Source organism: Salvelinus fontinalis, chromosome 4 (assembly GCF_029448725.1).
Source record: "Salvelinus fontinalis isolate EN_2023a chromosome 4, ASM2944872v1, whole genome shotgun sequence".
Lineage (NCBI taxonomy): Eukaryota > Metazoa > Chordata > Actinopteri > Salmoniformes > Salmonidae > Salvelinus > Salvelinus fontinalis.
Window position 1 is genome coordinate 61,593,131 of NC_074668.1, and position 14,549 is coordinate 61,607,679.

The following is a 14,549-nucleotide window of genomic DNA, read 5'->3' on the forward strand; positions in this document are numbered from 1 at the left end:
CATTTCCTCTCATCTTGATATTACTTCATTCAAATGTCAATGGTTATGTATGTAGAATACGGATGCCATAAAATCACACAAGGGCCAGCTTTAACGGGAACAATTTCCTCCCTGATCCCAGCCCTCTCCCAATAGTCAGTCAGGAGATAGATGTTGTGGCTGGTTGAGGAGCCCTCGGTGGCTCATTAGAGCTCTTCTGAAGAGTGCCAGGGACCACATGACGTATCGAGGTTCCACTGACTGACTGCAGCCGTTTGTGGGCACAATTTTCTCTCTCTGCAAACAGTTTAGTGAAAGGTCAGGCTGCATTAGTGGCGGGTGTAAACACACCGTGGCCGAGGGGACAAGCTGTTCACTGGAAAGGTACTTATAAAGGACCGAGGCTACCTAGCAGCCAATAGATCATATTTCAGAGATGGTGTTATATAAAAGGCAAAATGGCACAGTCTTTCCCTGAGGCCGATGTTTAACACAAAAAGGCAACACGTGGTCACTACTGATGTACAAACCATGTTTGTGTCACTGTATTAGGCCTGGAACATCACATTTTGAGGATGGATGACAACCCGTGTTGGTAATATCAATGTATCTGTTTATTTTTTTTAGCAGGAATCGGCATTTTGTGTCATTTTGACAGCATGGGATGTGTATTCCCATAACGCTGTACGTACAGTGATATAATAAAATCATGTCAATCAACACTGCTAACACTAATGGCTACCACCTCAGGAAGTCACTATAGATTTGAGACACCTGAGGTTGTTATTTAAGTGGTTCAGTTCTCTGGACATTGGCCTTGGGGTCTGCATTTCTGTCAGGGAAATTGATGATCTGAAGAGGAGTGCCAGAGGCAGCTTACAACTACACTATTTAATCAACTAAAGACAGAAACAGATGTTCTCAATCACATCCCAGACATATGTTGCCATGGTTATTATTGTCTCTCTAAAGAGGCAGTGTTACATGTTCTTAGTCATTACACATATAATATTATGTGGATAATCAGTCTAGTATACACCGTGACAAGTACCATTAAGACAATTCACGTAGAAAATGTGCAGTAAACATGCAAGGATATGTCCCTTACCTGAGCAGATTAGTTTCATCAACATGTACTCCCTTCCACAGTCCTTCTTATAGTAACATTACAGCCGGTTAATGAGGCAGGTGCCGAACTTGAGCTCCTCTCTTCTGCACAGAAGGGCGATGTCCTCATCTGCAAGGGCAGGCAGAAGGGAGGGAGATTGTGAGGGGGGGAGGGAGACAGAGAGAGAGAGACAGAGAGAGAGGGGGGGGGGGGGGTGATGTGAGTGACAGGCTCCCTGTTGTTTATAACGCCTGAGGCACATGCATGTGTGTGCGTGTGTATTTGTGTGTGGTGTGCAGCCAAGGGGCCACCCACACTGCCCTGTGTTCATTAGTTTTTCTGGTACATGACCACAGGGTCTGAGTGATCCGATCAATACCAGGACCCCTCTACATGCAATATTAAAGGGATACTTCAGGATTTTGGCAATGAATCTATCTACTTCCCCAGAGTCCGATGAACTCATGGATATCATTTTTATGTCTCTGCGTGCAGTTTGAAGGAAGTTACTAACTAGAGCTAGCGCAATTGCTAACTAGTGTGTAGTGCAATGATTGGAAGTCTATGGGTATCTAGCAGATACCCATAGATTCCCAGTCATTGCGCTAATGCTAATTAGCATTGGCCCCCAAAAAGACCTCTAACTTTCCTCATACTAGAGACAGAGGCATTAAAAATGGTATCCACGAGTTCATCTGACTCTGGGGAAGTAGAAAAATGGCCTCATTGCAAAAATCCCAAAGTATCACATTAAGGCGTTTGGAGACTGGATTTGTAACTTGGTGAAAATTATTAACACTGAAATCTGCTTCAGATTGGTTATCTTGAAATGTACATGTCATTTTCTTGTTTAGAATAAATCAATATGTAAATGAATCAAGCACTGTATTATACGTGTGTTATTACTTACAGTATTGGGCATGTGTGTCTTTATTATTAAATGAGGTGAGTCATATATGAAGACTTTTACTCTGTGCACACTGTATGAAGGATGACTGTACTGCCTGCCATCACAAAGCCCTGCCATTCATGTCCTGTTTAAAGCAGAGTATATAATGTCACGCTAACCAAAGGTGCATAGTGCTCTTACATAACGCTGCATCTTCCAGGCAGCAGCTAAAATCTCTTAGATTCTAGTACACTCCGTTCACGGACCACGAGTCCTGTATTATACATTAGACACACCATACATTAATATATCAACACTCATGTATGATATAACCTGTGCATTCCTTGTATAAGAAGCCATGCTTAAATACTGTACTGAGCATTGGAACATCATGTAAAACACAGGGAAAACTCACAGGCTTTGGAGTAGTTCCTGACAACTTCAATGGCGTTTGAGGTGCCACAGACAAGGGGAGTGTGCAGTGCTAGAGCTGTCGAAGTACAGGGCAATAATGAAACAGAGAGAGAGGAAGCATTAATCTCATTTTGTCGTCCTGTCAACTTTGTTTTATGATGACTGAGGTGTTATTCCCTCTTGGCTGACTGACATCACATCATGCCTCTTTGGCATTTCTGCCCAGGCCCGATGAGGCTAATGCAGAGATTGGACAAGCCATGGCTTGGCTTGGTATTTCAGGTCCAGGAGAATGTGGGACAAAGACAGTAATGCATATTGGCTTTGGTCAACAAGCTGCCATGACCATTACAGTCTGAGGCAAAACTACATCAGAGCTGACTACAGATCAGATATTCAGACAGTCATGGCAGTTATCTCACAACATCAAAGCCCAACCTTTATGGTGATGTGACAGTATTATTGACAAGCTAAAATGTGAAGATCAAGATAAGACTTTAATATCCCCCACAGAAAAATCTATAGTTCTTTATTCATTCATTTTGCACTGTCAGCTCTGTCTTTTTTCTATTTATCAAAGGCAGAAATTAAGTTGATTGGTTGTGTAACCAACTCGGTATCAGACAGTTTCTGGATACCCAGATCAATATGTTGAAAAAGAACCCAAAAAGGATTATGGAAATGAGGACAATCAATGGAATTGTAATAACTTCTCATGAACATTATGTAACATAGTCAGTGGGTTGGCATCATCCTCTACAGCTACTAATAGAGCACTAGGAAAGATACTTACATTGCATATGAAACCAGATGGGCCTCTAAACTGGCTGTCCTACTGTACAGTAACATGGACATTTCAAATGCAGATAGTCCCTTTAAATTGGACAAGTATAGTTCCACACAGAGCTGTTTCCATGTACTGTACCATATAGATTCTGGGGATGTTTGGAAGATAAATGCAATGCTCTCTAGCTAGATTCGACATACTCCTCAGGGGCAGGTGCATAGCACTTGGTGCCTGTATACACTATGCTCATCAATCTTGGGCGAGCCCTATGTGACAGCCCAATTTGGCCTATTTTGGGTCAGTCATCAATTCATGGCCTTCCTTGGACAAGAACCAAACTAATAACGTAATAATGAGAAAATATGAATGACTTCAATACATTTTTTGGAAACATTCTATGAAAGCCCAAGCAGGGCGCATGGATGCCATGATCTCAATGGTGAAACATCTTTAAAGGTGTACCCACAACACAGAATAACTAAAAAAGCAACTGCTCAACCTGGAATAGTCTACGCAGATCACAGGTCTATAAACCAAAATTCAACAGTTTATCGGACAAGAGGAAAGAGTGATACAGTACGTACCCACCAACCGGTATAAAAATATCCCCATGTAATGCAGGTGTTTTCTTGTCCTTCGATTTCGGATAGCCTCCCTACCCAATGCCAGCAGAAATATTACTTGTTTAATTCGAAGAAAACATCGTGATTAAAAGGGTTACGATATCTTACGGTGACATTAATATCTGGTGTGAAAACCCTCAGAACACCTTTCCCTGGTCCAAATTCAAACTCAAACACGCGTGCCGTCGACCGGAGACATTGTCCACCTGGGCAAAATAGCATGTATATCACTCATTAAACTTCCGGTAGATACTCGATAATACTAGAGTTTTTCTAAAATTCACAGTGTAACCATCGAGCATGTAAACAAAATGCCTTTAAAAGCCGTCAAATCAAACACTCTGCAGCAAGAAGCATCTTCTATGTCCCGCCATGGCTGCGAACGTAGTAGCTCGTTTGCAGCGCTCAGTTATCCAACATACAGTATTATAATGCCATGATATTTAATTTGGATGACAAGAGGATAGCGACAGTCATGTGCCAACACTGGCGTTTGTTTACAAATGACATAAGGGTAGTTGGATGGATACCATATTGCAGATTACCGGGCAAATACAATATGAATGTCCCAGGATGTAAGAGCACCAAAATTGTCTGTTTTAATGTTAAGTTTACAGTATTTGTATTAATTTTATTTCTTCCGTTTTCTCAAGCAGACAAAGGCTATTATGTTGTGAACTGTCTTCTGACATCCACACATTTCGACTGTTATCCACTTTATTCACTGTTTATTCATTTATTACTACATAGGAGGATACTGAAAAAGAGAAGATTGGAGTCAATACGGGTTGTGTATGTGTGCCATTCAGAGGGTGAATGGGCAAGACAAAAAATATTAGGAATGTGTTACATTTTTGAGTGGTACAGCGGTCTAAGGCACTACATCTCAGTGGCAGAGGCGTCACTACAGACCCTGGTTCGATTCCAGGCTGTATCACAACCGGCCGTGAGATCCATAGGGAGGCGCACAATTGGCCCAGTGTCGTCCGGATTAGGGTTTGGCTGGGGAAGGACGTCATTGTAAATAAGAATTTGTTCTTAACTGACTTGCCTAATTAAATTAAATAAAAATATAAAAAAAACAATTCGTAAAGTTGATGTGTGGTATTACAAATATTCCATGATAGGTGTGTTGGCCCCCCCTACTGGCGATATAATGCATTGCCAGAAAGGCTTGCTGATGATGTATATTATGATACGTTCTTCCCATTATGTGTGTCTGCTGAGGGAAATTGTAATTATGTGTACATCATAAGGACAATGTATCCATCCCATAAACTTGATATTATTTGGATTTGTAAATTAATGCACTGTAAACCCAAAGGCATTTTTGATTTTTTAGATTTAGATTTTTTTTGCACCTGTTACTGAAATTGTTGTTCCAGATTAGATAGCTTAGGTCTCCTCACACTGTTTCTGACCCTGGAAGTTATTATGAATGCAGGTTGCGGGTGAATAAAAATGTCAACTGTTGGATATAACTGTGGCTGGATTCAAATAGGAATTACACATCACTTTGCAAGCCAGCATAATATGACTTGCAAGCAGGGTTGCAAAATTCTAGTAAACTTCCCAGGTTTTCCAGAAATGCCAGTTCGAAGATTCCTGGAAATCTTTCAACCAGGATAAAAAAAAATTGAATTTGTGATTTTTGGGAAAGTTTGTGCCAAGCCTGTTCAAAGCTGTCATCAAGGCAAAGGGTGGCTATTTGAAAAATCTCAAGTCCAAAACACTTTTTTTGGTTACTACATGATTAAATATGTGTTATTTAATAGTTTTGATGTCTTCACTGTTATTATACAATGTAGGAAATTGTAAAAATAAAGAAAAATCCTTGAATGAGTAGGTGTTCTAAAACACTACCTTCCTAAAGACAATAATGTACTTTTTACTCCAAACATTTTCCCTGACACCCAAAGTACTGCTTACATTTCGAATGCTTAGCAGGAAAATGGTTCAATTCATAATGAATGTGAAATGATTTATACTTTTACTTTTGATACTTAAGTATATTTTAGGTAATCCATTTACTTTAGATACTTAGATAAGTATATTTAAAAACAAATACTTTTAGACTTTTTCTTCAGTAGTATTTTACTGTGTGACTTTCAATTTTACTAGTTTTCTATTGCGTAATCTTTACTGTTACTCAAGTATGACAATTGGGTACTTTTCCACCACTGGGCAGAGGTAATCTGATAGAGGAGAACATATCCGTTGTGTTACCATATACCGGGATCTGCCAGTCCAGTTAGGAGGGTTTGAGAACACAGAGAAGCCAGAGAATACAGATATGGTGCAAATACAGCCAGTTTCATTTAGAGTGCAGCCCGGTGATGATAGGTCTAGTGCAAAAAGTGATTTACCAAAATGTTCAATGATATTTACAAGAAGCTAAATACAATACAAACCAATCTACTGAACTCGAAAAGGCTAAATGCTTAATAGCCTTAAACAGGCCTGCCACTCACTCACCTGAGCAATAAGTATAACAAGCGTTCTAGCAGATAAGAGCGTTGGGTCAGTAACCAAAAGGGTTCGAATCTGGTTTGAATCCCCAAGCCAACTAGGTGAACTATCTGTCGAAATGCCCTTGAGCAAGGCACTTAACCCCATTTTCTCCTTTAAGTCACTCTGGATAAGAGCATCTGCTAAATGACTAAAATGTAAATAATGACTAGAGGATGGTATATAGCCTGAAAAGACACTCCCAAAACGGGCTAAACCATAAACACAGAAAGAGTTAGGTTTTTCAAAGACCGGTCAAAATGGGCACATTAAAGAAGCCTAAAAAAACAGGTTTACAGTACATCCAACTTTTTATGCAAATAAAGTACATGCCCAATAAAAAAAATGTCATGACAGGCCGGTAAACTTTCCAAATGTAGACAAAACAAAATATGCTAGACAAGGTGGGATCTTTTTGTGTCTGTAAAATTAATTATGGAAGTTATGGCAGCAGAAACACCTTTATGTGCATATATTGATATGATAACAATCATATCTAAGTAAACTAGGAGTCACATAATGATATGTTGTCCTCCCACTACAACTCAGGAAAGCATGCAGTTTATTAGAGATGGGTGAAACTGGGGCTCCCATGTGGCACAGCAGTATTTTTTATTTAGGCAAGTAAGTTAAGGACAAATTATTATTTACATTACAGCCTACCCTGGCAACACTTGGCCAATTGTGCACCACCCAATCACAGCCAGATGTGATGCAGCCTGGATTTGAACCAGGTACTGTGGTGACACCTCGTTCCCTGAGATGCAGTGTCTTAGACCACTGCGCCACCTTTTAGTAAAAGGCAACTCCCTGTCGTGCACTGTTTTCCCACAGTTCTGTTAAAAAAACTAAGATAATACTTTTATTTCCCTTTTGACTGACATTCAAAAGTGTCACACAAGCATGAAGATGTGTGCTCAAGGGGGAGAGGAGAGGAAGTGGCGGTGTTCTTGAAGGAACCAATGCTCAAGAGAGGGCGTTCCTGCACCCACATGCAGAAACGCCCCGAGTTGTGGGCTGCAGTTGCATTGGTTTATTACGCTATAGATGAAATCAATTATGAGGAACTTCACAGGGTGGTGAAAGTGCACCTGATAAACTTGTGCACATTTCCAATTCCTATCGAAGGTCTTATTCTGGTGACATAAAGACCAATGCTTGGTTTTGACAAATAAAAATAATCTCGCTCTTATATCCATAATAATCTCATAATATAGGTGGCATACCCACTGCACTGTCTCTGCGTGTTGTTGGCCAGAACGCACATGCCAAGACCAGAATGGGCGCATTCTCTTATCTAAACCGCCCAAAAATGTAGGATAAAACCACGAGGAGTTCAAAATGCGATGGAAACTTTTTTTTTTTGGTACATGGGAATTTAACCGCAAAAGTTATTTTTATGTGTACTATGTCATCCCTCACAGCCTTGTGTCCGCAACAAGTCAATTTGATGGAAACACTTCTCTGGTGGGAAAATGTGCATATTGTTTTTATGCCGATTTTAGAATATTCGCATGAAAATCTGTCGAAAATTGGATAGAGACCTAACATCTGACAAACAAACATTTACACATCCGACATGAAAAATAATTACTGCAGTCACTGTCTTATCCAGAAAGGAATCACTTGCAATGTAACAACATTCATCCATAACGGAATAATTACCGGCGTCACTGACGTGAGCCTATAGGCCAATGATGAATTAGTCTAATGTTGCGCGCACCCTATAAAAAGCGCGCCAATACCAGAGATGGCAATCATCAAACACAGGTTGGAAATTAAATGTAACTTTTAGATCATACAGTAAATTGTTTCAATGTTCCAATAAGTCGTTTTTTTTGTGTAGATGTAATGTCACTAGTAGCATAAACAATAATATGCGTGCTCTCTGTGAGCGTTACAAATTTGTTGAAGAGTTTCATGTTTGGTTGGTGGAGTCTAGGGCTAGTGTTAGTAAAACGTTTACTGTTGACAGGAGAACAAGAGGAGACAATAGGACGAGGTGGATAATTTTATAATAAGGCCGTTTAATCACATGTAAAGATATCTTAGTAAAATCTTGCAGCAAGGCTCTTTCTGTCTGATTCTTATTGAACCGTCCGGAAAAGAGGTAGTTTCAAGAATTGTACAGTATTATATAGACAACAAGCAAAGTAGGTAGATCTGCGAGTCTGGCCTTCCAATTGGTCGATCTGGGTCTTGGGTAGTCCTGAACAGGCCTGGTGTCCACGTTCCATTGGTTCCTGAGATAGTTCTTTGTCTTGAGCTCCAACCATGGGTTGGGTGTGTTCTGTGGTTATTATGGGGGAGGGGAATTATGTGTGTCTGTAGTTGGTGTCTTAATAAGTCCAGCATATGTCCAAGAGAAATGAGGAGTATGTGTATTTTTGTATAAAATATGGCTTATGTTGAAATGTAGTTATTACTAGTTTCCAGTCTCTATTACAATTTCTTACACTAGGCCAGTGGTTACAAACGTTTTTTGGTTACTGTATCCTACCACCACTTTGACGTGGCAATAGGCTACTGTAGCAACATCCTCAAACATCGCCGTTATAGGAACATATTAATATTGTTTCGACTGCCCAAAATATTTTTCAATATGATGAAACATTTATTTCTGTATTTTTAATGTTATATGTCTTGAAAACCTGATTGCTGACATGCAAAACATTTTGGGACAATATCAAAAATGGGATAATGAAACAAATAACAAAATATAGTTTTTGGGTGGAGTTTTCCTTTAAAGTGATAGATAATCTATACCTCTTTCCCTCACCTCCTGAGATGTGTTCAGCAGTGGAGGCTGCTGAGGGGAGGACAGCTCATAGTAATGTCTGGAACGGTGTTGATGGAATGGCCTCAAACACATAGAAACCATGTGTTTAATGTGTTTAATACCATTCAACCGATTCCACTCCAGCCATTGCCATGAGACCGTCCTCCCCAATTAAGGTGCCACTAACCTCCTGTGGTGTTCAGGTAATGGTCTGACGTTTTTGTGTTGGATGTCACAGTGTCACAGCCTGGACGAGCTTTAATTAACGCTGGCACATTCTGAGCAGAGAGATAGGATCAATGGTGGAGGTCAAGGTAATGATCTCGCATTTAGTTGGTGACTACTGTCACCTTGTTCAGTGTTTTGGCTGTGACAGAGAGGCAGTAGCCTATACAGCGGGCTGTGATAAGGGAATTGTAAGGCGGTGACTGGGGGCTTGATGGGCATGCCGCTCAGTCATTGCTAGTCGTTTTTCATCTCCACAGCAGCATCAGCAAGCACACACAGCTATAAATATTTCAGCCTGTAAAACTACCGTTGGCGCACGGCAAAGTCTCTCTACTTAACACTGAAAGGATACCTTCACCAAAGCATGCTATTGTAAAGGCAAAAAAGGTGCACTATGTTTACTTGGCATTTAAAAATGTCATCATGGATTATGCAATGTCGTTGTAGATTTGAAAAGTAAGGAGAACAGAGGTATACTGTAAGTGGAAGAAGGAGTGAGGGTATTTTTAAGAAAGGAATAGGCCTACTGTATTTTCAGATGCATCCCATAGGCCTATCTCTCTATGGTGACATAGAAATGTGATAATTGTGTAGTTAGTTGTTGATGTCAACTGGCCCGTCTGTGATTTTAAAGTGTATTTTCTGTCCTTTATTCCTAGTCGGCAGAAAAAGAAGAGTGTATAACTCTTTGCTTCACGTCAACAATGAACGTTCACACCGATGGGGATATAGAGCAAAACAGATACCCATATGGTGTGTTGCTGTACACTGTAGATGTGAGCAGGCCGACTTTATTTACTGAGGTGTCAGGCAGGGATATATACGTAAACAAAAGCTATTGCTTTAACATCAATTCACCAGGTCCCTTTAAATCAGACAAAGTGAAGGATTAGTCAGATTTCAGCGCCATAACCTCAGATGCCTGTGCTCTGACAGAGTCATATCAGGACATTGTTATTCCCTTAGCCAGAACAGCGGAATAATTTATAGCATACAGTCTTCATATTTATTAATCCCACTATGAAGGCTATGTTCTACAGGGGTTCGTACCATGGGACTTTTCCACAACTGCAGTTTACATAATACAGAAAGATTTGGATTTAGCTTTTGGACTCAGACACACTCTCTCTCTCCTCCCCAGAGACTCAGAGCTGGGGCCATATGGTCAGAGGAGTATGGCTAGCGATGACATGCCCTGCCCTCCCTGGAGCTGGACTGCTGCTGCTGTGGACAGACGCCATATGGAGTGACACGTGAGAGAGACAGGTAGGACACAGACCGCTCAGGGCACACACAGCCCATCTGATCTGTAATCTCTGTTCAGTCACCACATCACATTGTTAACTTTGTATGGATTAAGTATGTGAAAATTATACGAAGTACAGGAGGGATTTTACTGTGTGTGTGTGAGAGAGAATACATAAGATTTTTGAGGCAGAGGATTTATTTCTTACTAGTAATATGGGAGATTTGGTACATTTGGATGACAAAGTGTGTGTGTCTTAGCACTGTATGTGTACACTATTTGAGAGTCTGTGTGAGTAAGGAGAAGGTGAAAGACTAGAAAACAGGAGGCCATCTGATTGCACTCTGGGAAGGCATTGAGGTGGAAGATACATTCCGGTTGGCGAGAGGGGAGAAAGTTTATGTTACACTCCTTCCCATGTAGGACTGCCATCCAATATGGAAAAGCTTTATTGTCATTTGGAAGACGGCAGGTAGCCTAGTGATTAAAGCGTTGGACTAGTAACCGGAAGGTTGCAAGATTGAATCCCAGAGCTGACAAGGTAAAAATCTGTCTTTCTGCTCCTGAACAAGGCAGTTAACCCACTGTTCCTAGGCTGTCATTGAAATAAGAATTTGTTCTTAACTGACTTACCTAGTTAAATAAAGGTAAAAAAATTAAAATGAATAGCGTTGTCTAAGTAACATTGTTGTGTTGTGCATGAAAGATGAGCATGACATGTTTCGGGTGAGAGGATGTGGGATAAGGAGGGAGATCAAATCTGAAACAAAGAGAGGATGTAACAAGGGAACAAAATTCCTTCACTTGCATGACCTTCACTTGTCATTTTGCTTCAGTCCACCTCCTCCTCCTTGGAGAGATGAAATCAAATCAATTCTAATCAGGAGCCATTTGCAAGCATGTAACGTTATGTAAGGAAGGGCTAGCCCTTAAATAAATCGAGACAGATGACATATGTATGCACATGGGATGGCTTCAGCATGTACAGTGCATTCGGAAAGTTTTCAGACCCCTTGATTTTTTGCACATTTTGTTACGCTACAGCCTTATTCTAAAATAATACAATACCCCATAATGACAAAGTGAAAACAGGTTTTTACAAATGTATTTACATAAGTATTCAGACCCTTTGTTATGAGACTTGAAATTGAGCTCAGGTGCATCCTTTTTCCATTGATCATCCTTGAGATGTTTCTACAACTTGATTGGAGTCCACCTGTGGTAAATTCAATTGATTGGACATTATTTGGAAAGGCACACACCTGTCTATATGAAGTCTCACAGTTGACAGTGCATGTCAGAGCAAAAACCAAGCCATGAGGTCGAAGGAATTGTCCGTAGAGCTCCGAGACAGGATTGTGTCGAAGCACAGATATGGGGAAGGATACTCCAAAAATTCTGCAGCATTGAAAGTCCCCAAGAACACAGTGGCCTCCATCATTCTTAAATGAAAGAAGTTTGGAACCACGAAGACTCTTCCTAGAGCTGGCCGCGCGGCCAAACTGAGCAATTGGGGGAGAAGGGCCTGATGATTACTCAGACAGAGCTCCAGAGTTCCTCTAGGGAGATGGGAGAAACTTCTAGAAGGACAACCATCTCTACAGCATTCCACCAATCAGGCCTTTATGGTAGAGTGACCAGACGGAAGCCACTCCTCAGTAAAAAGCACATGACAGCCCGCTTGAAGTTTGCCAAAAGGCACCTAAAGGAATCTCAGACTGTGAGAAACAAGATTCTCTGGTCTGATGAAACCAAGATTGAACTATTTGGCCTGAATGCAAAGTGTCACATCTGGAGGAAACCTGGCACCATCCCTACGGTAATGTATGGTGGTGGCAGCAACATGCTGTGGGGATGTTATTCAGCGACTAGTCAGGGTTGAGGGAAAGATGAACGGAGTAAAGTACAGAGAGATCCTTGATGAAAACCTGCTCCAGAGCGCTCAGGACCTCAGACTGGGGCGAAACCTTTCCAAACCCTAAAAACACAGCCAAGACAATGAATAGTGGCTTCGGGACAAGTCTTTGAATGTCCTTGAGTGGCCCAGCCAGAGTCCGGACTTGAACCCGATCAAACATCTCTGGAGAGACCTGAAAATAGCTGTGCAGTGACGCTCCCCATCCAACATGACAGAGCTTGAGAGGATCTGCAGAGAACAATGGGAAGAACTCCCCAAATACACCTGTGCCAAGCTTGTAGCGTCATACCCAAGAAGACTTGAGGTTATAATTGCTGTCAAAGGTGCTTCAACAAAGTGTTGAGTAAAGGGTCTGAATACTTATGTAAATGTTATATTTCAGTTTATTTTATACATTTGCTAAAATATTTAAAAAAATGGTTTTGCTTCATCATTAAGGGGTATTTTGTGTAGATTGATGACAGAAACAAACAATTTAATCAATTTTAGAAAAAGGCTGTAATGTAACAAAATGTGGAAAAAGTCAAGGGGTCTGAATACTTTCCGAATGCACTGTATGTATGCGCAGTCATTTCAGATCCCATCCAATCCAGCTTCATTATGTTACACCCAGCAGGAAATGTAACATGCTGCACATGGACTGAAGATCTGCATTGATTATCTATCTTATTGAGCTAATTTGTTCAGCAAGCATGGTGCATGGTATTAATATTTGATCTCATGTCATGTATATGTTTATCATGCATTTATGCTCACATTTGAATGAACCCACAAATTCGAGTTGCCTAAAAACAGAGGGAGAACCATTGTATCTTTGTCAGAGTATTTCTACCAACCTCAATCCCAGTAGGTAATGAAATTTGCAAATTGACCGTGGGTCAATGCGCTCTTCAAATGTATTATTATTGATATTATTAAATTGGGGCACCACTGGAGCACATGAGTATTGTGGAACTAGTTGCAACTAGCTGGATAAATAAAGGACAAGATTACAGTATGTATGAATGGGCTATGGTCTCGGGGTCTAGCTAGTCCATTTCTCCCTGGTGGTGTTTATTGGGTAATGGGACTTCTCCATTACTCCCCCTAGTTCCTCATCTCAGCCATTAGAACTCCTTTAGTCCACTGAGGCTGAAACAACCATGTATGGCAGTACTAGGGCTTCTTCCCTCAGGTGATTGTCTCCACATCTCCAGATCAGATGCTGGTGTCATCTCAGTTCACACGGTGTCTGTTTGATCTGTCAATCCAAAGGGCTGGGGTGCGGGTCGAGCGGATGGGCGTTGCCCCCAGGGTGTTGCTGACGTGACAACAAATTTAGATGCGCTGATGTTGTCGCGGCCTGATAGTTAATAATTGATACCCCTGTCTCATTAATCCGACAGGAACCACAGCAGTGTCAGTGTGTTTATGTTGCACACGCTCCTAAGTGAGGAATTTGTCTTGCAGGGGTAATTAGAAGAGGGATAATTTAAGCCATCCAGCTGTCTATTTAAAACAATGCAGACATGTACAAATGGGACTGCCATATTGGATATTTCCTCAGCCATGTTTATCTATGTAGTTGTAGTGACAATGAGAAGAAGACCTGGGTTCCTTTATCCTCATTCCTCCGTAGCACAAAATACCTCCAAAACAACATAACTATTTAAACCATGAATATAGAGATAGACAATTACATTTAGCATTGAATTGTGTTTTTATCTCAGTGTCATTGTGTGTGTGTGTGTGTGTGTGTGTGTGTGTGTGTGTGTGTGTGTGTGTGTGTGTGTGTGTGTGTGTGTGTGTGTGTGTGTGTGTGCGTGTGTATTGGTGCCCCTCATTCCCAGCTGTTGTATTTATCTTTGTGTCTGCTAGGCAGCAAACACAGAAAGGTTGTCTGAGACATAGGAAACAGGTGGAGCGGTTAGATAGTCTGTGGGTATGAATGGGCAGGGTGGTCAGGAATAGGAGACGTACCCTAACTAATTCTGTATAATTGCATTCCGTAGCAGTATGGACTGGACAGGAAAAGGTATATCCCCTGAGAGATTTTATCACATTCTCCTGGCTTTTGTTATTATTGACTGT

At 41.0% G+C, this 14,549-nt stretch overlaps 1 protein-coding gene across 2 annotated transcripts in view; it reads right to left on the reverse strand.

Moving 5' to 3' along the window:
- LOC129854143 (protein BEAN1-like) overlaps positions 1-4,313 on the reverse strand; it is a 45,724-nt gene extending 41,411 nt beyond the window's left edge. The window contains exons 1-3 of one of the 2 annotated variants that reach the window (XM_055920895.1): positions 3,762-4,313; positions 2,392-2,466; positions 1,088-1,216 (exon numbers count right to left, since the gene is read on the reverse strand). Coding sequence is in view for 1 of the 2 variants with exons in the window: in XM_055920896.1 (XP_055776871.1) it covers positions 1,088-1,112 (25 nt within the window). In the remaining variant the exon portion in view is untranslated. The remainder of the gene's footprint in view (positions 1-1,087; positions 1,217-2,391; positions 2,467-3,761) is intronic. The other variant, XM_055920896.1, reaches the window with a different exon arrangement.
- Between the last annotated feature and the right edge of the window lie 10,236 nt (positions 4,314-14,549).